Source organism: Taudactylus pleione, unplaced genomic scaffold, assembly GCF_031769625.1.
Source record: "Taudactylus pleione unplaced genomic scaffold, aTauple2 ptg000262l, whole genome shotgun sequence".
Taxonomy (NCBI): Eukaryota; Metazoa; Chordata; class Amphibia; order Anura; family Myobatrachidae; genus Taudactylus; species Taudactylus pleione.
Genome location: NW_028284664.1, coordinates 4,703,921 through 4,727,263, shown reverse-complemented (window position 1 = coordinate 4,727,263; position 23,343 = coordinate 4,703,921). Strand labels below are relative to the sequence as shown.

Below are 23,343 nucleotides of genomic sequence, written 5' to 3'. Positions count from 1 at the left end.
TGTTCTGCTGAGCAATACGCCGACACTTTGCTGTGCACATATCCAACATATTTCCTGCGCCCCTTGAAATGCCCCAAATAGTACAAGGAGATGACAACTGCAACTCCATGAGGCTGATCCAACCTAAAATCCACAAAATCACTATCAAAAAATTATTTGTGAAAATGTTTGCAGTTTCAGATGTAAAAGAGTAAATAAGTGAATATAAACCCATTATGTCTTGTGACTGGTCCTCTAACTCACAACCTCTTGTTCAATTTAATTGAATTGCTGAACCAGCAGAGCCCTGGGAATATTAAGGGGGCACGTTTGTAAAATATTTCCCTAGGTGGTAGTGCAGCTTTAATACCCACAGTGAAATAATGAGACTTTGGCTTTGGTAAAGTATTGCAATGGGGCATATTTTCCTGTCACACTTAAATCCTGAATTACCCCACCCCAGATTAATAAATTCGGCATGTTTTCTGTGTGCTCAAGGTGGTTTGTACCCTCAAATAAGATCAAGTTGCTTAACGTTCTTCTAGCCATGCACTGTCTCCCCCTTGTGGCTGAATTCGTTGTCAGAAATTCTCAAATATACAGGAGACCTGAGATTTGAAAAATGAGGATAAAAATAAATATGTATGTATGAGCTGCAGGTTATTAATCCACTTGTAATAAACTGGTTCAAGGTATGATAAAGTTTTACAAAGGGGGAACTATTATTTGTATAGTATTATTTGATTATTCAATATCTTCAGTACTGATCCAGTTCCGTTATCCTCTAGAGTTTGTGCACAAGCAGCAGTGTGTCTTTACATTAGTTCCCATAGTGAAATGTTACCTGCTTGGTCTGACCCCAAATAGGGCAAGCACCAAACGCTGTAATAAGTCTGCCAGTCTGTGAGTCTCTTTGGGGGGTGACCTATATCTTTTTGTACTTTCAGCAATACCACTTGGAGGCACAAACCTCATACATTGTAGTCGGACACCTGACAGATGGAGCTGTTTGTTCCTGCATAGGAAGTCTGGTAATTGTAACTATATAAAGCTACTTGTGATTGTCAGTATAAAACCATTGCAGCTAAGCAAATCTATGTAGTATGCAGCCACACATTGATGTACATTGGAATCGGCATACTCTGCCATTGGGGTAAACCAGCCATCAATTCTAGATTGTCACTTATACATTTCCACATTCTGACCCAGATAAGATCTGCGTCTTTAAGCAAATATAGTTTGTGTGTTTTAAAGTTTGTGTTGTGGCATCCACTTGAGAGGTTCTCTAATTGCATTGGTAATTACTCTTTTTAAATGAGGTTCATATGTGGGAATTCCCACATGAAAGCTTGTCGAAAAGTTTATTTGAACACTATGCTGGGCCACTAAGCATAGTACAGCCATGGCCAAAAGTTTTGAGAATGACACAAGTATTGGTTTTCACAAAGTTTGCACACTCGATGAAGACTTTTGGAGGATGTCCTGGGGTCAAGAAAGGCAGCAAAGAAGCCGCTTCTCTCCAGGAAAAACATCAGGGACAGACTGATATACTGCAAAAGTTACAGGGATTGCATTGCTGAGGACTGGGGTAAAGTTATTTTCTCTGATAAATTCCCTTTCAGATTGTTTGGGGCATCTGGAAAAACTCTTGTCCGAAGAAGGAAAGGTGAGCGCTACCATCAGTCCTGTGTCATTCCAACAGTAAAGCATCCTGAGACCATACATCTGTGGGGATGCTTCTCAGCCAAGGGAGTGGGCTCACTCACAATTTTGCCTAAGAACACAGCCATGAATAAAGAATGGTACCAAATATCCTCTAAAAGCAACTTCTCCCAACCATCCAAGAACAGTTTGGTGATGAGCAATGCCTTTTCCAGCATGATGGAGCACCTTGCCATAAGGCAAAAGTGATAACTAAGGGCGGAATTCAATTGTTTTTGCGGCCTGGATCTCCTGTCTAAAGTGACGGGAGATCGCGGGCCGCTATTCAATTGTTCCAGCTTTTTGCGCTGATTGCGCCCAAAGTGGTAGGGTTTAGCCGTGTAAATCTGCTAATCCCGACCAAAGTGCTGGGCGCGATCGCGAACAGTGCCGTCTGGGCGCACAAACAAGTAACTTTTCGACAATTTCATCTCGCACCCCTCTGGGGCTGTGAGCTGAAATGGAGCGCTGGCAGCTGATCGTACCCGATAGGGGCAACAATTGAATAGCTCCGGGTGCGATAGGGTGGAATTCAATTGTTTCCAGCCCCCAAGTGTCTCTGGGAACAAAACATCGAAATTTTGGGTCCATGGTCAGGAAACTCTCCAGACCTTAATCCCATTGAGAACTTGTGGCCAATCCTCAAGAGGCGGGTGGACAAACAAAAACCCACAAATTCTGACAAACTCCAAGCATTGATTAGGCAAGAATGGGCGGCCATCAGTCAGTATGTGGCCCAGAAGTTGATTGACAGCATGCCAGGGCGAATTGCAGAGGTCTTGAAAAAGAAGGGTCAACACTGCATATATTGACTCTTTGCATAAACTTAATGTAATTGTCAATAAAAGCCTTTGACACTTATGAAATGCTTGTAATTCTACTTCAGTATACCATAGTAACATCTGACAAAAAGGTCTAAAAACACTGAAGCAGCAAACTTTGTGAAAACCAATACTTGTGTCATTCTCAAAACTTTTGGCCATGGCTGTACAGGCGCCGTCAACGGCTAGCTGTTCCAATGCCCGTGGTACACAACCTAAAGTCATATGAGCCAATGTATAAATTGTGCGCGACCCATATAAAATGAGTTTACTTTGTAACCCAATATCTGAAGTACCTATAGGTGGCAGATTTATAGACTCTTGCTTTCATTGCTTTCATTACTGTTGGGTATTTTTTCCACTGTTTTTTTTTTTTTTTCTTTTTTTTCATTTATTTTTAGATCTATTTATTATGCTATTTATTACCCGGAGTAATAATAATAAATGTAAGATGACAAATTGCCCTGGCTAGATGTATAAGGCTTATAAGAATACCAATGACATAATTTTCACAAAAAAAACGATAACTTTGTTTAAAACCTTACTATATAATTGTCTGGTAATGTGTTATTAATTGAAAACTGTTTGAGCCAACAGAGCCTACAAAGCTGGTTTACGGATTGTAATAATGTCAACTGGTTCCAGTTTTTTTATATTAATTAATCTAATTACGCATAAAGGCCCTCATTAGTGTTACTAGCAATTCCAACTTAAGGGTGTGAATTTGCACCAGGACAAACCATGTAGCAATGCAAGGGAGCATTTTTGCATGCAGCGCACATTACTTAACTGCAAATTTGGGGATGGCCATCAACCACTGATCAATGGCTGAGAGGCGGCAATGTTGTTTTTTTTTTTCCCTGCGCAGGGGAACAGCGCAAAGCTCTGCCCCTGGCTGTGCCACTAAGCCCATTCTTCTTCTCTGATGGGCCAGCTTCCTGCCATTCCTCACTGCAGGTATGTCCATCAATGGGGGCGATTCAATTCCTATGCGGGAATTTAGCTCCCGGGCTAATTTCGAGTGTACGAATTGAATCGCCCACACTGGGTGCAAACCATTGATGGTTCGGTTGGTGGTGTCATGCCATCAATGTTAATCACTGTTGGCACCATTGATGGTTAACCCATCGATGGCCATCCCTGGTTGAGCTAGGAAAAGGGGCATGACCAAATCACTCTGGGGGCATGACTAGCTAACATGCCCCGTAGACTCTTCGTTCTGAACACCTAGTAGCAGGTGTGTGGGACATGTTCACTGTTTCGTTGCCTACCAAATAGAATATATATCCCAACTTTTTATCACAGGACAGCGTGGCAGAAAATAATAATCGTCCTCTGAAATGACTGGTGTGAAGTGCAAGCAGTCTCTTAGTAATGCCACTACTTCTTAGTGAATTAATAGGCTGAATATTGGTCAGCCCACACTATGGCTGCTTCCACTGTGTGTAGGCGATGGGGAGGATTTAGAAGTTAAACACATGTTCTGAAGGTTAAAAGCAGATCCAGCTGTTCTAAATCCATTTCTGGTTTCTGTCACTTTTTCCAGTACAGTAAAGAAGGGTTTTTGGTCACATGCAGTAATGTATGTCTGTGGCTGCTCGCACATTACAGCTACAGATTGGCATCACGTGGAAACTGCGGTGTGATGACTAAATCTGTACCATCTCCAAAGTAGCAGATGTTTGGTCCCAAACTTGCCATAAAGCAGTATGCCATCATAATCGTCTTTTGTTAGCGTGCAATGCAGTTGCAGAGAAATAGAAAATCTGCTTGGTAACCGTGTTGGATTGTTTTGCAGTGTTACCATGGCAATGCAGATTTCCCATACTTTATTGTCAATTAGGAGCATAGGCCAGTGACCATGGTGCATCCTGAGACTGACTACACAGATAGCCGTCTCTTAAGGGTTTAGCTATGTGGACGGAAGTCTTAGTTCATGCTGGGAAATGAGAGAATGCAAATAAAATTCCACGAAGGCACAGTAGACAGAAACATTTCTTTCTATGTGATCCAAGTACTACAGTAAGTTAGTGATTTGATTTTTTTATTTTTTTTAACTGCCCATCTCCCTCCACAAAATGGGAACCCATTATTTAGTGGCAAAACAAATCCTGTTATTGCTTTGACACCAAGTTTTATTTTAATTTAATCTAGATCTTCTTTCACTTGGATAACATGGACTTTATTGATGCGCCGTAATGTGGTGGACACCAATAAAACACTTGCCTTTGAGAGGTCATTCCATGCAAAAATAACTCAAAGTAATTTTTTAGTGTTCCCATATCCATTAAAATGATTATCTGGTTTACTAGATTTGTTAGGGAGGTCAGTTTAATGTTTGTTCTACTTCTTATTCCCAACTTCAACCAGTATCCCTCTGTTAAATTCTGTTTAAGCCTAATATATGGTCCAGCATAGGAATTGGGAGGTGTTGTGTTTTTTATTGCTGTGGCTCCCTGGGATGTCTGTGAACATAAGCAAGTTTATTATAATGTCTGTTTTGGTGATTTGGGATATTGGGTATTCTGTGTAATAATAATTCATTTACCGGGGACCTCTGCTGTAAGAAAGGGCCTTAAATAAAAAATATACCTGGTTTTAAAATGCTTTACAAATACAACTTACCTTATTCAATATTACATACAAAAGCAGTCGCATGATTGGTTGCAGGTTAGTGTATATGTAGTTTGATACCTTTTTGGAAATGGTGGTAAGAATGGGAAGAGGTCATGGCCATGTTTGCCTGGCTATCCGCCGTATGGCGACACAACCCACGTGGAGGAATGCGTGTTTATGCCATATGGGGCTCGATGCAATTCGGCGCGATGCTGAATAGCCCCGGGAGGGAGCTCCCGGACCTATTCAATTCATATCGCGGGGGGGTGTGAGAAGAAATCCTGTAGTCGGACCAAACAGCCGCGCTGCATTGAATAGCGACGGGAGCTCCGTCCCGGGGTATTCAGCATCTCGCTAAATTTAATCGAGCCCAATTCAGATGAAGAAAAGATGATGCATTGTAATGAGATTAATTCTAGTGTTTATAAATCGACTTAAGCAGTTACAAATATTAATATATATTTAAGGAGTATATCTGATGCAAAATCTACTGTGACATTGGTTGGCATGCATGAGTGACTATATGGAGCCAATCCACCCTGGAAACTTTGGAGTTTGTTTTGCTTTTGAGGCTTTAATCTGGGCTTATAACTGCCAATTTAAAGCTGGGTCTATGTGTACCCAGCACTATCTCATGAGCATCGGGAACTGGCAGGGGTGCCGGCATTGGCAAGTGCCTACACACATGTACCAAAGATCTGAGGATGCGATGGACGACTTGCGGGAGTGCGCATCGTACGTACACACTGGACGATATGAACGATATGTCATTCCGATGCGGCGGAATCGGCCAAACTGTTCAAGATATCGTCTAGTGTGTAGGGGCCTTAAGACTAGATTATGCTGTTAGGTAATTTGGTAAGAGAGAATCTAGTACAGAAAGGCTTAATGACAAAGTGCAGACTTTCAAAACTCCTATGTGTGTGTTACAAATCCCACTGCCTACTCCATGTGAGACCCATAGACCTGGCTAGCGAGATCTTCTGCCAATAATAACCGCCCGTTGTTCCCTTAGAACTGGGATACGTTCACCGGTACTTAGGCGGCCGCCTGGACTTATGCTCGAGGTAGTAGCGGCTCACATGGAGATACTGGGTAAAGAATGTACCGTTAGTACTGACACAGTTGATGATTTTAAGGATATCGATGGTAAAGATGTTGTGAGAGTACAGTTTGGGTTTTTGGGCAATAGCTTGAGAGCCGATGGTGCGGCAGCGGTGCCGATGGTGCGGCAGCGGTGCCGATGGTGCGGCAGTGGTGCCGATGGTGCAGCAATAGCCGTAGATAAACAGTTTATGGTTTGATATTGGCTTTGAGAGCCGATGGTGCGGCAAGTGTGTCGATGTTGGGGCAATTGCCGTGGATAAACAGTTTATGGTTTGATATTGGCTTTGAGAGCCGATGGTGTGGCAAGTGTGCTGATTTTGGCAGCGATGGTGCCGATGTTGGGGTAATTGCTGTGGAATGAACGTTGGCAGCATGGGAGCTGCTGGATATGGCTAGGTAGCCGTTTGGAGATTGGTGGTAGCATGGAAGCTACTTGTAGCGTCCTGGAAGCCGTATGGTGAACGATGGCAGCACGGGAGCTGCTGGATACGGCTAGGAAGCCGTTTGGAGATTGGTGGTAGCACGGAAGCTACTTGGAGCGGCTCGGAAGCCGTGTGGGAGTTCAGTGAACCGGAGAACAGGAACAACCTGACTTTGCAGCCAGGCTGAGGGAACTCACAGACACTCTATAGTCGGCACAGGTGCAATAGATCAGTGAGTATAAATAGGCTGAAGTCCCAATCAGGTTTGCACTTGTGGAAAACACATCACTTCCTGAGGCGTGCTGATCTCCTAGCAACAGGAAGAACTGGAGTAACCCCGTCCTGTCTGGGCATACTGTCAGAAGGTGTCAAGTCGTGATCGTGACTTGTAACAGTGTGCAAGTGCTCCTGTTCATCTTACCAGCGCGTTTCATGGAATTTCCCCATAATGTAGTTCTGTGTTTTGCACACGCACCCGGCTGTCCACATGATCTAAAAGAAAATGTGGTTCATCAGAACGGACCACTTTCTTCCATTTGTCCATGGTCCAGTTCTAATGCTCACATGCCCGTTGTAGGCACTTTTGGATGTGGACAGAGGTCAGCATGGGCACTCTGACCGGTCTTCGGCTGCGCAGCTCCTAAGGCAGCAAGCTGCAATCCACAGTGTGTTCTGACACCTTTCTATCATACACAGCATTAATGTTGTTAGCAGTTTGTCTTATAGTAGCTCTTCTGTGGGGTAGGTAGGACCAGACAGACTAGCTATCACTCCCCATGCACATCAGTGAGCCTTGGGCGCCCATAACCCTGTTGCCAGTTCACTGGTTGTCCTTCCTTGAACCACTTTTGGTAGGAACTAACCACTGCATACCATGAACACCCCACAAGACCTTTTGTTTTGGCAATAGTCTTGCCCAGTCGTCTAGCCATCAGAATTTGCCCCTTGCCAGAGTCGCGCAGATACTTACACTTGCCCATTCTTCCAACACATTAACTTCAAGAACTGTTCATTTGCTGCCTAATATATCCCACCCCGTGACAGGTGCCGTTGTAATGAGATAATAATGTTGTTCACTTCACCTATCAGGGATTGTAATGTAATGGCTGGTGTATCGCCCTGATCCATGTACAGTCTGGTGAGCACATATCTGGCCAGTGCCGTTAAGCTGTGCAAACTGTCTTCGGCTTCCAAGAAGCAATGTTTATGTAGTGTACACTGATTGTTGCCATGGAACTAACACCACTAACCCTCTAGTTGTGAAATGAGCCAAGGCTACTGCAGGGTGTAGTGTGCCATTACATATGAGTTAGAGTAGCTGATATGGCTTGATAGTTAATGGGTCAGTGCACATTGTGGGGCTGCTTCAGAGTTGGGGAAAAGAGTACTTTTTGCACCTTGGCAACCATATTGCACTGCAGATGGGGCAGATTTTAAATGTGCAGAGAGATTTGGGGGAGGGGCGTGTCCAAACTCCCGTTTAAATTGCAGTGTATACATTAAGCAGACCAGTCAGGGCCATAGGGAGGGCTGTGCGAGCAGAGACGTAACCCTGGGCAACCAGTATCGCAGAGGCAGAGCTGCCCATAGCATCCTTTGTACACTCTGGGCAGACCCTCCAGCCTGTAGAGCCTACAGACGATGCGGGCAGTGCTATACTTTCCTGTGCTGATAGCCACGCCCCCACAGCATGACATCATGATGTCACATGTTTAGGGGCCTGGCTGGCACAGAACGCAGTGGTGCCTTGTTCTGCCAATGTGTTCAGAATAGTAGACTGTATTTACACTGCATTCAGAAAAAAATAATGTATTTGCACCTCTTGCAAATACATTTACTTATGTGCCCAGGTGCAAATTTACTTGCAACATAGCATCAGCCCCTATATATAGCAGTCCTATACAATACTATGCTAGTTAAAGTGGTCAGCATGTGCCAGTATGCTCAGGTGCGCTGTGACTAGAAGATGTTTTGTGTTGATGATTTTTAGAAACACTAAAAGCTATAAAACATGTCCCGACTGCTGACAGTATGTGACTGTAATATAGCTACAGCGCTCACTTACTGAGAACGTCTCCTAGGGGTTTGCCAGCCTGCCCCGGCTTCGCCTTACACGATGATTATGATTGCGTTACTGGAAACAGCGACTGCTTACACAATGGTTGTGTTTAATTATTGAACATTCTTGTTGGACTTCATTCCTTCGCTTCCAAGTAATGTCCTGGTAGACATAAAATGAAAGCGTCTGGCGTTCTAGCATCTGTGAAGGTTTGGCAGGAAATTAATGTAATGTGCAGTGCTTCTTTCATGTACTAACACCCTCACTATGGAGTTAAAGTGGAACTAACTTAAAAAAAACCCAACATTTATTTTAAAACTCCATATAGGAGCTATCTATATATAATAATTGTTTTTATTGCGTTCTTTTATTTGTAAAAGTGCGATATATCTAAACATAGGGAGGAGGTATAAAAATGTCTTGGAGAAGACATTGTTGCTAACAGGCCTGCGTAGTTATTTACTTCAATATCTAAAGCTGCGCGCACACTACGACGCAGATCTGGAACGATATATATTGACCACATCGCTCAGTGTGTACGGGTGATTGTGCGCTCCCATGCGCCATTCGTCGCATCTTCTGATCTGCTGTGCATGCATGGCAAATCAGAAGATCTGGCGGGCGAAACATACCTCCGGATGTGGCGGAGGACGATATATCAGACGGTTGTAAACCAGTTCTTGCAGTTTGTATGGACCGCCTGATATATCGTGTTGTTGCATGTGCCTTCGCAGGGTAGACACATCGTCTAGTGCAGAGGTTCCCAAATGCGGTCCTCAAGGCACCCTAACAGTTCAGGTTTTAGAGCTATCCATGGTTGAGCATAGGTGGTTAATCAAATTGAGGTACTATTGAAGTCACCTGTGTTCAAGCATGGATATCCTTAAAACCTGAACTGTTAGAGTGCCTTCAGGTCCAGGTTTGGGAACCTTTGGTCTAGTGTATACCTAGCATTAGAATGTAGGGTGAATCGTTGCAACCGGAGCCACATTAACTGGGCAACTGGGAAGGTCACCCAGGGGCCCCCACATGCACCTACATCACCAGCATATGATAACTGGGGGTTTTGTGTTGCGTATTGAGTATTGGGGGCACATTTGTGATGTTGGGGTATTTTCACATTAAACTTTTTAATAACATTGCCAGCATATTTTATTGACTATTATTGGTAGGTGCCCCACAAACCTTAATCCGGCCCTGGTCTCGGCAGCTACAGTGAGGAGTTCACAGGGTATCCATGCAATGTGACGGCGAGACATTATAGCTTACCCACCACTACTACTTATTTGTTTTGTAGCTTTAGGAGCAATTTGAAGTTCTTTCATACACCTTATTTGCATTAAAAAGTTGATTAGTAATGGATTGAATGCATACTTAAATGTTAGTTTTTTTTTCTTCTTAAATAATGTGCATATATAACTTTGGATTATAAATTTTGTTTTAAGAATATGTAATTATGTAAGCCTAAAGCTACACAATTGGTTTAATAGTAGAACAAAAACAATTTTACCATTTGGTTAATGTTGCTTTTAGAACCTATATTATTATAAAAAAAAAACCTTTAGTGAGTTACAAATTACGTTCTAATATTATTGTCTGGAACAGTTGTAGCTGTAATGATTTGTTTATGTAAGTGTTACGGTGGTAAGGCCCCTGATTTTTACCACTTGTGTGCTGCACAGTTTGGCGCTGGGTGAGTGGGAGGACACTTGGCTGCAGCATACAGGAGTCATGCTCGAATGTTCCAAGCTGAGATTATGTCAGATATGAGGGGAAATGTAATAGCCTGTGAGACGCAGGCATCCGCGCAATTTCTGTGAGTCGGCCCGATGTTTTGAACCGGCAATAATTATTTGCTGCTTTAAAACATCAGGAAGACTCCCCGGAATAGTGCCGCAGGCTATCACCTTTACTATATGGTCCCTTTCAGGGGTTGTTTGCACATAGAAAATGGATTAAAAGACATGGGAACTAGAGTGAACTTTAAGATGACCATACACTGTGAGATAATTTTTGTTTCAAACATATTTAATAGTTCCGTGTAATTATGCCCATACATCGATTAGTGAATGGAGGCATACAAAATCATTAACATTGCTCAGCCCGTTGTGCCTGTTGGTTGGTTCGTGGCCTACGTCGTTCAGTGTATGGCTGAATTCAGTGTGCGTTTTTTTGGGGTGGGGTCAACAAGTTAATCCATGTGCATTTGATGCTTGCACTCATGGAATATAGGCCCTGATTCAGAGCCGGACGCTCTGACCAGAGCGCTCGCTCTGAATCAGGGCCTTCCTCCATTAAAATGGAGCGTCCTCCTGGACGCTCGTATAGCTGTGGGTCACCACCCACAGCATATACGAGCGTCCAACAAGACCATCGCGACCATCGGACTTGCGAAGGAAACCCTGCGGTCGGGTTTCCCAGCCACAAGCCCTGGAGTGATTTTGGCTCTATCAGAGCCAAAATCACTCCCACTGACATCACTAGTGATGTCAGTGGGGCCGGCTTCAGACGGTAGGCGTTCCCATGGGAACGCCTCCGTCTGGCAGGCACGCCCCCGGCACGCCCACCGAAGGGGGCGTGCTGTCAATCAACATCGACAGCACGCCCCCTTTGGTGCGAGACCCGGAGCGATGGAAAGTCCTTCGCTCGCCGGGTCTTGCGCATGACTGAGCTCCCTCCGTCGTGCGCATGCGCAGTGGGGAACATCGACCCACTTGCGAGCGTACTGCCGCTCGCGAGTGGGTCTGAATGACCCCCATAATCTATTGTACTGGAAGGACGTATTAACAGGAAATAGTGTAATGTCCTATAACTTTTTTTTTTCTTTACATTTTAGCACACAATGGTGATAATGAGCATTGAGAAATGATTCACCATATTCTAAAATATGCTTTTCCGGGTTAGCAGTCAAAGTGGGCATTACAGTCGGGTAGGAATGGCCGTGCTCTGAGGTTTGCTGACATGCGGCTCATTATGGGCCTAATTGAGAGATCGGAGCAAATCCCAAAGAAAAGGAGCTTGGTAAAACCATAGTGCTCTGCAGGTGGGTCAGATTTAAAACGTGCAGTGAGTTTTAGGGTTGGAATGAGGTGTGTCCTAGCACAGTTCTACATTTCAGTGTGGACACAGAACTGTCCAGAATTTGTTGGCTCCATGCAAAACTAGACCGTTTTTTCCCTGCATGTAAAAAACAAAACCAATACATCTGTACCCCTTACATTGCACCTTAGGCTGTTCCAGAAGCAAATTACTGCTGGTTTGCTCTCTCTGATTGAGCCTAAACTGAATCGGGATGTAGTCTGGAAGCCGACGGTCTAAATGCCGTTCGCCGGCTTCCAGACTCTCTCTAATCCCGGCGTAGTACTAATGACAGGCGCCGAAAACTCGATGCCTGTCATTAACCATACGCCGGAAGACTGACGCCCGGCATACCGAACGAAGGGAAGTCGGGTGTGGACAGCCGCGGGGGGTGGAGGGTTAGGTTTAGGGCTCCCGGAGGGTTAGGTTTAGGCTAGGGGAAGGGGGGGTTAGGGTTAGACACCCCCCGGGGGACTTAGGTTTAGGCTAGGGGAAGGGGGGGTTCGGTTTCGGCACTTAGGGGTGCCTATCCCTAACCCCCCCAAGGGTTGGTTAGGGGTAGGGGGTAGAATTAGGTTAGTGATACTTACCTTAGGGACGATCGGGATCTTCACCCTTGCGGCCGGCGGTAAAACCTACTACACCCACTGAATCAAGCCCTAAATGTGCAGCGGCAAATTTATCAAGTAGCGATAACCACGTTTTTCAGCATTTCTGCCAAAAGAAGTGTTATTCCTTTTTTCTTTATATGCAAGAAAAGGCATTTTGTGGAGAAATCGGAGATTTCTCAGCTGCGCTGGATAGTACAAAAATGCCACAGGCTATGGGGTCTATTTATCCAGCCGTGAAAAGTGTGGAGAAGTGGACCAGTGGAGAAGTTGCCCATAGCAACCAATTCGCTTTCAAATAGCATTTATCAAGTACAGTCTATAAAATAATAGGTAGGAGGTGATTGGTTGCTATGGGCAACTTCTCCACTGGTCCACTTCTCCACACTTTTCACTGCTTGATAAATAGACCCCAAGTCACCAAAATGCGCTGGTAACTTACCAAGCGATGGAAAGGTCGGCTTTTCCCTGCTTGTCAGGTTACAGATAATGTGAGCATTTACATTCCTGATGCCACCTTCAGATGCTTTTCCCAGCACATGTGCATCAGGGCATCCAAGGAGTCATAATGCACTGCAGATACCAGAGGGGCAAGTCTCTGATAAATAAATGTTATGATAACTCGCCCAGCGCTGAGGCATTGTTGCAATAAGCGGCGATGCCTCTTAGTGCTGAAAACGTACATCTTGATACATCTCCCCCATAGTTTATAAAGTATGCATCGGATTATGCAAAAAATGAAATAAATAAATGTTTACATCTTCTCTGTAAAGCTCAGAAAGCTGATGCGGGAAAGGGGTTTTGTACAGGATCCCGAGCAGTTAGAATAACCCTTACCCAAACCCACCCCTCCTGCAGCCTAACCCTCCCGTTCCTCAGCCTAACCGTCCCATAGCCTAACCCCAAGTCCCCCCCGCCCCACCCTAATACTTGCCTCTGCAATCTGTCGGGATTCTGACTACATCCCCCTGTGAAGGTTTTTTAGCCTAAACAACACTTTTACAGTCTAGTTTTCTGTGAACGCAGATAAATCTGACTTTTCCCCAGAAATGTCACATAATGCAAAACAATCTGCTTTGATTAGCTGTTCCTCTGCAAGTTCTGTACTTTTATTGTTTGTTATATTGCTTCGTAGAATTCTGAAAGGGTAAACACATGTCACTCTGTGTACTGAGCATCACACATGTCCTGAGGTCTCCCATCATTTTACTGAATGCAAACATTACAGCTTCTATGTGTTTCCTAATATGGAACATTAGCAGAAAGGGGTTGCTAAGAAATAAAGTGAATAATAATGCAACATCGGAAACAAAAAGGTTTTTGGAGTTCCTTCCCGCTTACATCACATTGTCTGCTCATCCCTTAGAAGAGGAATGATTGAAATGAGCTAAGTCACTTAAAAGCAATCCAGTGTTCTCATTAGCGATGTGTCTGGTTTTTAAATCATATGACCTAGAGTCAAGAGGTTTCCTGTTGACTGCAAACAAGTAATGAGGAAAATGGATTTGATACAATTCTACAGTTGCCGCATCCCTGTGCCCCAAGTAAATAGTTTTATTTAGTTTTTTATTTTAACACTCATAGGAGTGAAGCTGGGTACACCCTAGATATCGTATGATATATTGTTTCGACAGGGATTGTAACGATATACAGTATCTTGTGGATTGTATAGTGTGTTCGCCCGATTGCCTGTGCATACGGGTCGTTCATCACGCCGTCCCTTCTGCTGTGTTGTACAGCAGATGGGATAATGCAATGAATGATGCCATGCTGCTCCATGCAGCATGTAATGATATATCATGTCGTCGTACACCGGAGTGTGTATGGCGTGCGCAATATATTGTTACACCGCGTTGTTCCTTTGCTGGGTACAGACATCGTATAGTTTGTAACCTGCTTAAAGTCAGAATGTTGAACTTTGGTTTATATAGAGATCTGTTTGACACAGTTTATGTTCATGATGTCAGCATTTTAGAATGTCGACACCAGATTGTCAACATGGTTTGAATGTCAATGTCAACACTGACAGAATGTCGACAGAATGTTAAGAGTTTAGGGTTAGGCTGCAGTTAGAGTTATGGGTAGATGTAGAATGAACAGTAAAATGCGTTGTCAACATGCCAACTGTCAACATATACCATACACCTTGACACCTGGGTAGAGGCTCAGATAGGGGCTGGAACATCCAGGGGCCTACCAAATTTTGGGGAATCCCCCCCCCGGACTCTAGGTAGAGCAGGTCATCCTCTAGCATCCTGCTCACTTTGTAGCGAAATGAGTGGCATGGGGTGCAGTGTTCTCCCTAGAATTTTTTACTTTTTGTCGTGCGGCGTTATGAGGCAGGTGGGGGTGGTGGATAGTGCGGACCAGGGGAAGACCAAACTCTATCACATAAGGTAAGCAGCAGCCCATCGTGCAGCGGGTAGGAGAAGGGAGACTATGAGGCTGCAATGCAGGGTGGGCCCGGGGTCGGGGTGGAGGAGCCGGCCTGCATCCTCCTTCCGGCAAGGGTGGCTCCGTGCAGTAATCTACACTGTGACGCGGCCAGTAAGTTGTGCTGCGCTGACTTTCCTATATGAAACCTCAGTACAGCGCAACATTTGGCTGTGTCACAGTGTCGGGTGGCAAAGAAATTTTGCCCGAGACATGTGGGGAGAAGACTGGGGGGTGTGATAACACTATTCTCTGAGAAATGCATAATTTTAGACCCGCTCCCTTTTCCTGTGCCCATAACTGGCTGCATTATGCCGTTGGGGGGAGGGGACGAAGGACACGAATCTGAAATATGTAAAGTATGGACATATAAGCTTAGACTTCCTCACATAAACCTTACCTACACTTGACCCCAGGGTAGATGCTCAGATTCAAGTACACAGACCCCGATATTTAAGTTTTGGTTCTAATTCATCATCGCGTTTTGGTTTTGGCAAAACCACCCGCAAGTGTAGTTTTAGTGCAGATTTGGATACCTTTTAAAAATCCATAAAAAAAAAAAAATCGATGAAACCGCTAAAATCCTATAATTTGGACCTGTTTTCATGCAATCCAAAACCCGAGTTCTGTTTTGAAATCCGAGCTGACTACAGGACTGAATCAGGACTCTGTTCAACTTGGAACCCCAAAGAGATTCCACACTGGGACCCCTAAGTTCAGGTGTGTTCGTATTTAAGGAAAACCGACCTGCATCATCTCTAATAGATATATATCTCATACTACTTTGTGCTGGGGTGTGTGAGGATTCTGGATAGTAATAACTTGATTAACTGTACATGATAAAGGAGTGTTTCCACATGACAGTCTATCTTGAATTGTATACGTCACATTTTCTATTGCTGGGAGCAGAATAGTAAATTACACCCTGTCTTTTGATTCCTACAAAAATTTAATTTCTACATTTAGAAAAACATAAGAAGAGTCTGAGTTGTGCATATGTGTAACCCCGAAGCAAGTCGCTGAGCCCCACTCGTTTCCTGCTTTCCCTCCTTTAGCCGGGAGCCCAGCCTCACAGTTATGTCTGCAGAGCTGTGTTCTGATGACACTGATGAGACAAGTGGAGAGGAAACAGATCTCCTAGCGTCTCTCGGTAGCTGCCCTGTCATTAGGTTTATGGAGCATGGAAAGTGGGAGGCAATTTCGTTCCTTGTTAGAAAGATAAATAATCTTTAATAGGAGCGCAGTGTTAATATTTTTTGGTATAGCGCAGATGTCGGAATGATGAGGTTATTCCACTTATGTACCCCTTCAACTGCATCTTCTGCTTCAATTACATAAATAAATCCCAGATTCCCCTGGTGAGTAGTCTTAATTGATGTAAATTCAAGGGACTATTGCTATGTGTTGAGGAAATGTTTCCATATTATTTGCTAAAAAAGAAAGAATTGAGATTTGACTTAATGACTCACCCTCCTTTCTTCCCCTGTGGAATGTAAGTAACTTTAGACTGATTTTTGGACGGTTTTTCTGTACTAACAGATCTTTCAACAAAAGAAGACACATTTTAGTGATTTTGTGTGTTTAAAACTCTATCATTTTTGTATTATCCAGCGTTATTCTCTGTATGTGCTGTAGCATCCTATCTCTTCAAACTCTAAAAATGGCATGTGGTAAATTGCAAGCCAACCACAAACTAGCGTGGACACACTACAATTTGTAGCCAGTTTGTCTCAAACAGCCACATTAGGCATTGTTGTGCTGTGTCTATGGCTCCTTTTTGGCGGCGAAATTAGAGACCGATATCTCATATAAACTCGAGCTCTAAAAGCTAAGGGTTAACTGGAGAAACATCTATTTTACTTATAGCAAAACAAGGGGCCTATGTATCAAAGCTTGATGAGAGATAAAATTGTGAGAGAAAAGTATTAACCAAGCAGCTCCTAACTGTCATTTTTCAAACACAGTCAATAAAATGTAAGCTAGAAGCTGATTGGTTGGTGATTTATATCTCACAATTTTCTCTCTCATCAAGCTTTGATACATAGGCCCCCAAGAGCGCTTTGTATGTGTGTGGCTAGATTGACAACTAATATCATCATCAGCATTTTGCCATCCGCATTGCTTGCAACAAACCAAAGGTTTTTGAAATATTGCATGTCAAAATGTTACTTTTTCTTTTATAGCATATACTGCGGTTGCATAATTTATTTTCAGATTTTGCCCCTTTTATTTTTTTTTTTGCTATCTCTTATTAACTTACCTCGTGGTGATAAACATAGACCTGTAGTGTCTTCACATTTTACATTCTCTTGATAATGAGATCCTTTTAAAAAAACCATAGCGTTTGCGACTATACTGCCAACACCTTTACCTGCACCTAAGATTGCTTGTAAGAGAGGGTCTGCATACATGTTCAGGACAACTGCAAAGATTTAAGGGGGTCTGTTTATGAATATAAGGTGATGGGACAGATTATTGCCACGATAACAAAACTGTTATCAACACAATACTCCTTTCCCCAGCGATAGTTAAAGACAGCATTAAGGCAGACATTCTGGCTGCCTGTGCGCACTTGCGAAACGGCACTGCCTGGACTATGGCTTTCAGTTGCAGTTTTACTAAACCATAGAAAAGAAAAAAAAATATATATATATTTTTTTACATTTATATTATATTAATATATTTTCAAATTAAAATATGCTTCATTTTAATAATAAAGCATTTTTTACTGGTAGGGATCATCTGCAACTACAGGATGGTGATAGGGATGTGAGGAGAGCCGGTGGTATTTGTATAAGACTATCTCCAGCGATAATCTCCAGGAAAGGGGACTTGTTAAATAGGGAGATGAAAACGCCAATGACTGCAGGATTTATAGCATCTCTCTTTATAATCAATTTACCCATAATTCTGTAAGGAAGCACCCCTTTCACAGGGCTCACAAATATGGTATATGCTTTCAAAAGGGGTGTTGCATGGACCCAAAAGTGTGACACCCAATCCATGTTTTATTAGTGGCATGAAAAGGTGTGCGGAACCATTCTCTTCCAAGCAATCTTCTGTTTCCTCTTATAAATGTAGGTTTCCCGTCATTTTGCCTTTGGAAATCCCCATCATCTTTTTGAGACTAATAAATTACTAGAGCTCCCCTACTTCTGAATACAATGAAAAAACCAAACCGGTAACATCGTAACCCGAGTCACCAATGTAAAATAAAATCATAAGAAATTCCCAATGTAACCTTAACATTTTTAATTTCTTATGTATCCACCAAACTGCTATTTTAACAAGTCTATTTGCTAAGGCAATCCATTTGAACACATGTAAAATACATTGACTACTCCCCAGATAATTTTTAAAGTGTGTAGGTGTTATACGTGGCCAAGATTGTAACATATATCACCAATTAAATCATTTTAATGGCAAACAAAATTAGTTTTTTTCTTTGTTGTTGTTTTTCTATCACCAATTTATACAGGACATTACTTTAAAAATGCATTTATCAAAGCTTTTAGAACTCGCCACAATGACTTCACTCACAAAATTTAATTTGTGTAAAAATATTACATGAAATGCATTTAATACAAGTGCACACTAAATATGTACTCCATACAGATATTGTGAATGAAAAAAAAAAAAAAAGGATACACAATGTATGCACACCCAGGTAAACTAAACATACAAGAAAAACAAACGTTGGTTCCATATTTTGTGCAGGAAATGCGCACAGCTCTCCATAAAATAGTTTTCAAAATCTGTGAATTGGTGCAAAAACTGTGTATTTAGTAGGAGATGCGGGTGGGGGGATATCAGTTATGGATATTACTTACTGTAATTTGTGATTGCCGTGATAGTGGAGTAGCTGTTGGTGTTATAGTAATACTGCTGGTGATTTTATTTGCGGATTTACTCTGAATTCCGTTAGTAAGTGAATGTCTTTTCTCTGGCACTGGCGTAAAAGGACTTGTAGGTGTTCCTAAATGGATATGTATTTTATTGTCCTCAGTAGTTATTACACTTGATGTTGAGCTAGAACTGTTTGACCTTTGGAATTGCCAACCAGCTTGTTTGTCAGGCGATACCCTGAAAATCGCGTGCGTTCCACCTATTTCCATTGGCTCTGGTGAAAGAACGCGGTCTGGAGAGCTTGATGAACTTGCTAACGCCAGGACCTGGAGAGGGGACATTGTTCTGTCTGGAGTGATGGAACCACACGAATCTGGGCTCCTGGACCTTACAAAAGAAGTCATTGTAAGAGGTGGCACCGCTTGGTCTGGAGTCACATATCCATCTATTACTCTGGATTTCACAGGTGTCATGGAACCATTTTGAATAATTGTTATTCTTTGTTTTGGAGTGCCACAGTTTGGTATCACTGCTGTACTTGTAAAGGAGTGTGGGTTTTCTGTAGTAGGGCTAGTTATTTCAAGTGTGGCGGTATTTTGTCCATGATCTGGCGTAACTTTAATATGTAATGGCTGCCCAGGGGTATGCGTAAGGACCATGTCTCCTGGATGGATATAATTTCCATTCTGTTTTAATTGTACCTTTCCATTTTGTCCCTGTTGCTGATTAGATTTTGTCCAAGGGGGTCTTAATTTTCTGTTGTTGTTTAAAGAATTGCCATTGGATGAATTACATTTAAAAGCCACTGTTGAGTCTTCATCGTTTGTGTCATCATCCTCATTATCGCTTTCTTGATATAATTGTCCATTTATAACTGCTCTTTCCAAAGGAACAAGACTTTTGTAGTCTGGTGGTTCATTATATACTGGATCCGTCTGCACCTCTTTTGAAAATACTTGAAAGTCAGAAATCCTCCTTCCATTGAGGCTGGGTCTTAGGCTCTTGCTAAAGCGACGATACCTTTCCAGCTCCTTAGAGAGATTCTCCATTTCTTTTGACAGTTCTTTGTTTCTGTTTTCTTGCTGGTTGAGCTTTCGTTGAAGAACAGAATGATCTCCCTTCAAACGACAAATAGTATCTTCTGTTTTCATGTAGTCATGAATCTTCTCTTTCAAGGCAGTCACCTCTCTGGAAAGGTGACCCGACTTTGCCTCCTCTTCCTTTAGCTTTGTAAGCAATATTTTTTCTTGGAAAGTTCCTGATTTCTCGGCCAGTTTATAGTTGGCCAATTCCATTCTTACAACTTCAAGTTCTTCCGAAAACATTTTGGCTTTCTGCTGCTCGTTGTAATACCTTTTCTCCAGGGATTCAAACTCATCCTCTGTTTTCATGAGGTCATCCTCCATTGATTTCATTTGCTTTAGGGTGTGTTTTAACCTTTCAACCTCTTGAGTAAGCTCTCTAATTGTATTGTTTTCTTGGTAGAATACTTCAGATTGCTTACTTTCTTGCTTGATTTTGTTCTTTAGAAATTCCTTTTCAATTAATTCGAGTGACTGAAGCTTCTTCTTGAGGATGGTAACTTTTGACATGAGATCATTTCCTTTCTCCTCCTCTGCTCTCAGTTTGCTTTTAAGTTCCTCGTTTTCTTTTGTGATGGTGTGCATCTTCTCTTGTAGTTCTGTCTTGGATTTTAGAGACTTCTTGCTTTCTTCTATCAGTTTTTCCGTGATGGAGGTCACCTTGTTTTGTTCCTGCTGTAAATGCGCATTTGTAAACTTTAGTTTCTCCTCTGTTTGTCGGATTTTTTCGGTTAGAGTCTTCCTTTCTTCCACAAGCATCACCGTTAAGGTTTTAAGTTTGGTTAGATCTTCTTTTAGTATGTTTTCAGTCTTCTCCAGCTTTACCTCAATAGCTTCCATTTCCCGAATTCTAACTTTTAGACTTTCTAGCTCGTTACACAGTTGTTTGGTACTCATTCTTTCTTTTTCCATGGTGCCTTTAATAGACTGGCATTCTTGCTTACTTTTATTAAATGCATCTTCTAGTTTCTCCAGCTCATTAATTCTTTTGCTTAACTTTTCTACTTCAACTTTAAGGTTTTTACTTTGCGATGCCTCTTTTTCTAGTTTTTTATTGAGATCTTTGCATTGATCTTCCATCTTGATGAGCTCTTCGTCTTTGCCTTCCATTTCCAGAAGCCGCTTTCGCAGCTCCTCCACCTCTGCGATCAGGCTGGAGTTTCCACATTCTCCCTTATTCATCTTCTCTCTTAGGTCATGGAGTTCGTCCTCGGCTTTACGCAGTGTCTTGTTTGTTTCCTCAAGCTCATCAATTTGTCTGCTGAGAGCTGCCAGCTTTAATCTGAGTTGGCGGTTCTGAGTTTCTTCACTGGTTAGTTTGGCCATCATGGATTCGTGCTCTTGGAAGAACTTACTTTCCTGACTTTGTAGTTCTGTTTCAAGTCTGTTTGCTTTTTGCTCCTCTTCTTCCGCTTTTATTTCTACAACGACAAGCTTATCCTGTGCTTTTTGAGCGGTTAATGTTAGCTCTTGGATCTTGGCACTCTGCACATGTAACTGTTCTGTTAACCTCTGTTGCTCATCGACCACAATTAACGCAAACGATTTCAACTTTGTGAGCTCATCCCGCAGTTTGGTTATTTTCTTGTGGTTCTCTTTCTCCTTTTTAGCTTGGTAGGTTGTTTCTTGTTCAATCAGCTTTTTTAACCTGGAAAATAAGGAACAAATAAGCTATAGAAACTGTGTCTGCATTTCAAGACTATATTCTTAATTCAACAAAGTAAAATGACACTGGAATATAATTTCAGTGATATATGGAATTATTGGAGAGAGAAATTTAGGATCAACAAATCAGCTCTTACCTGTAACTTTTAAAACACAGCCTGTAAAGTGACAGGAGCTGATTGGTTGGAACTTTATCTCTCTCCACTTTATCTCTTTCCAAGGCTTAGTACATCTCCCCCTTAGTGTTGAAAACTTACAAAACATTTTTGTAACTACTAGAATACCTTTTTAAAGTTAATTTTTTTTTTAATTATTTTTATACTTTTTATTGTACGTAAGTAGATGTAGGGACCCTCATAAATTATGTTACATTTATACTTCTACCAAGGATGGCCCAAATAATAGAAGCCAGCAGGATTTCTAAGGTTCCAGAAAAGATGTGCACTCACCGACGCCAATAGAAATGTTCAGCTCTGGTTACAAAAGCGTTTTGGTGGTTATGCAGCTATTTTCTGTAAATTATATTTATATATATATATATATATATATATGTGTGTGTGTGTGTGTGTGTGTGTGTGTGTGTGTGTGTTTGTGTGTGTGTGTGTCCAAAAATCAGCTGGCACTTCCACAAATAAACACAACATGCCCAGGTGCCTTCCGTGTGTAACAATATACACCAAACATATGCTCCAACCAGGTCAGCGGCACTCACAGGACTTCAATAATGATAAGAAAGAGACTGTAAACACAAGTGCTTTCCAACGTTTCAATTCATATTGTGAATTTTCGTCAGGGAATACCTGACGAAAATTCGCAATATGGATTGAAACGTTGGAAAGCACTTATGTGTTTACAGTCTCTTTCTTATCATTATTGAAGTCCTGTGAGTGCCGCTGACCTGGTTGGAGTGTATGTGTATATATATAATTTTTATTTTTTTTTTATTTTGTTTTGCAAACGTCTACTCTATAGTTGTAATGACTGTCCCTAAATTCTGGCACTGCTTTTATCTGTGTGGCCTTTCTCTCTCGCCCTCAATCCCTTATCATATATCACAACTTAGCTGTGTTTTTTTCTGTAGTTAAGTCTATGGAAGCGGGTAAGTGACAGCAGCTGACTGCTGGGAGACAGATAGTACTTGCACACAGTGATGCCAGATCCGCAGAACAAAAGGCAAAACAATAACTGGGCACTGCCATAATTTAAAAGCATATAACACAAATATTTTTTATACTTATTTGTGACATTGTAAATGTGCCTGTATTGTTTTTTTTGTCTTTTTTTTATTTTTATTAAGTACAAACTATTGTGATATGCTGTCAGCTATTTAAAGTGTCCATACATGTGCACTGATTTGCTACTAATATGGAACACAAATGTCCACCATGCTGTCAGCTATTTAAAGTGTCCATACATGTGCACTGATTTGCTACTAATATGGAACACAAATGTCCACCACTATTGATTGTCATGTAATCTGGATCTATTATGTGTGAGGGAAAACAGTCATATTTTGCCCACAACATGACCATATGAGTGACAACTCTAATGGGCTTGTGATGAGCATGCAGAACAGAGGAATCTGCCCAATGTTTAAGGTTGCCACCTTTTTATGGTGTTATTTCGGGACGGGGCACGGCTACAGACCATTCTGTCACCACTCTAATAATGATAGAAAAATGGCTTTATGGTGTCAGATTCGTGGATATACCCTCTCACGTAACCATCAACTAACACCTCACCATGGGGGGAGATGTATCTAGCAGTGTAAAGTGAAGTTTCCCATAGCAACCAATCAGCTTTGAGGTCACATTTAACAAGTACATTTTATTAAATGATAGGTAGAAGCTGATTGGTTGCTATGGGAAACTTCACCACTTCTCTATTCTTTACGCTGCTTGTTACATCCCTGCAGTAAGCAGTATT

At 42.1% G+C, this 23,343-nt stretch overlaps 2 protein-coding genes across 2 annotated transcripts in view; one reads left to right on the top strand and one right to left on the bottom strand.

The window, feature by feature from the left end:
• Positions 1–23,343, top strand: part of CMSS1 (cms1 ribosomal small subunit homolog) — a 394,493-nt gene that overhangs the window by 19,248 nt on the left and 351,902 nt on the right. The window lies entirely within an intron of this gene.
• FILIP1L (filamin A interacting protein 1 like) overlaps positions 1–23,343 on the bottom strand; it is a 309,722-nt gene that overhangs the window by 6,329 nt on the left and 280,050 nt on the right. Inside the window, exon 5 of the mRNA XM_088481062.1 lies at positions 18,655–21,400. Within this exon, the coding sequence (XP_088337188.1) occupies positions 18,655–21,400 (2,746 nt within the window). The remainder of the gene's footprint in view (positions 1–18,654; positions 21,401–23,343) is intronic.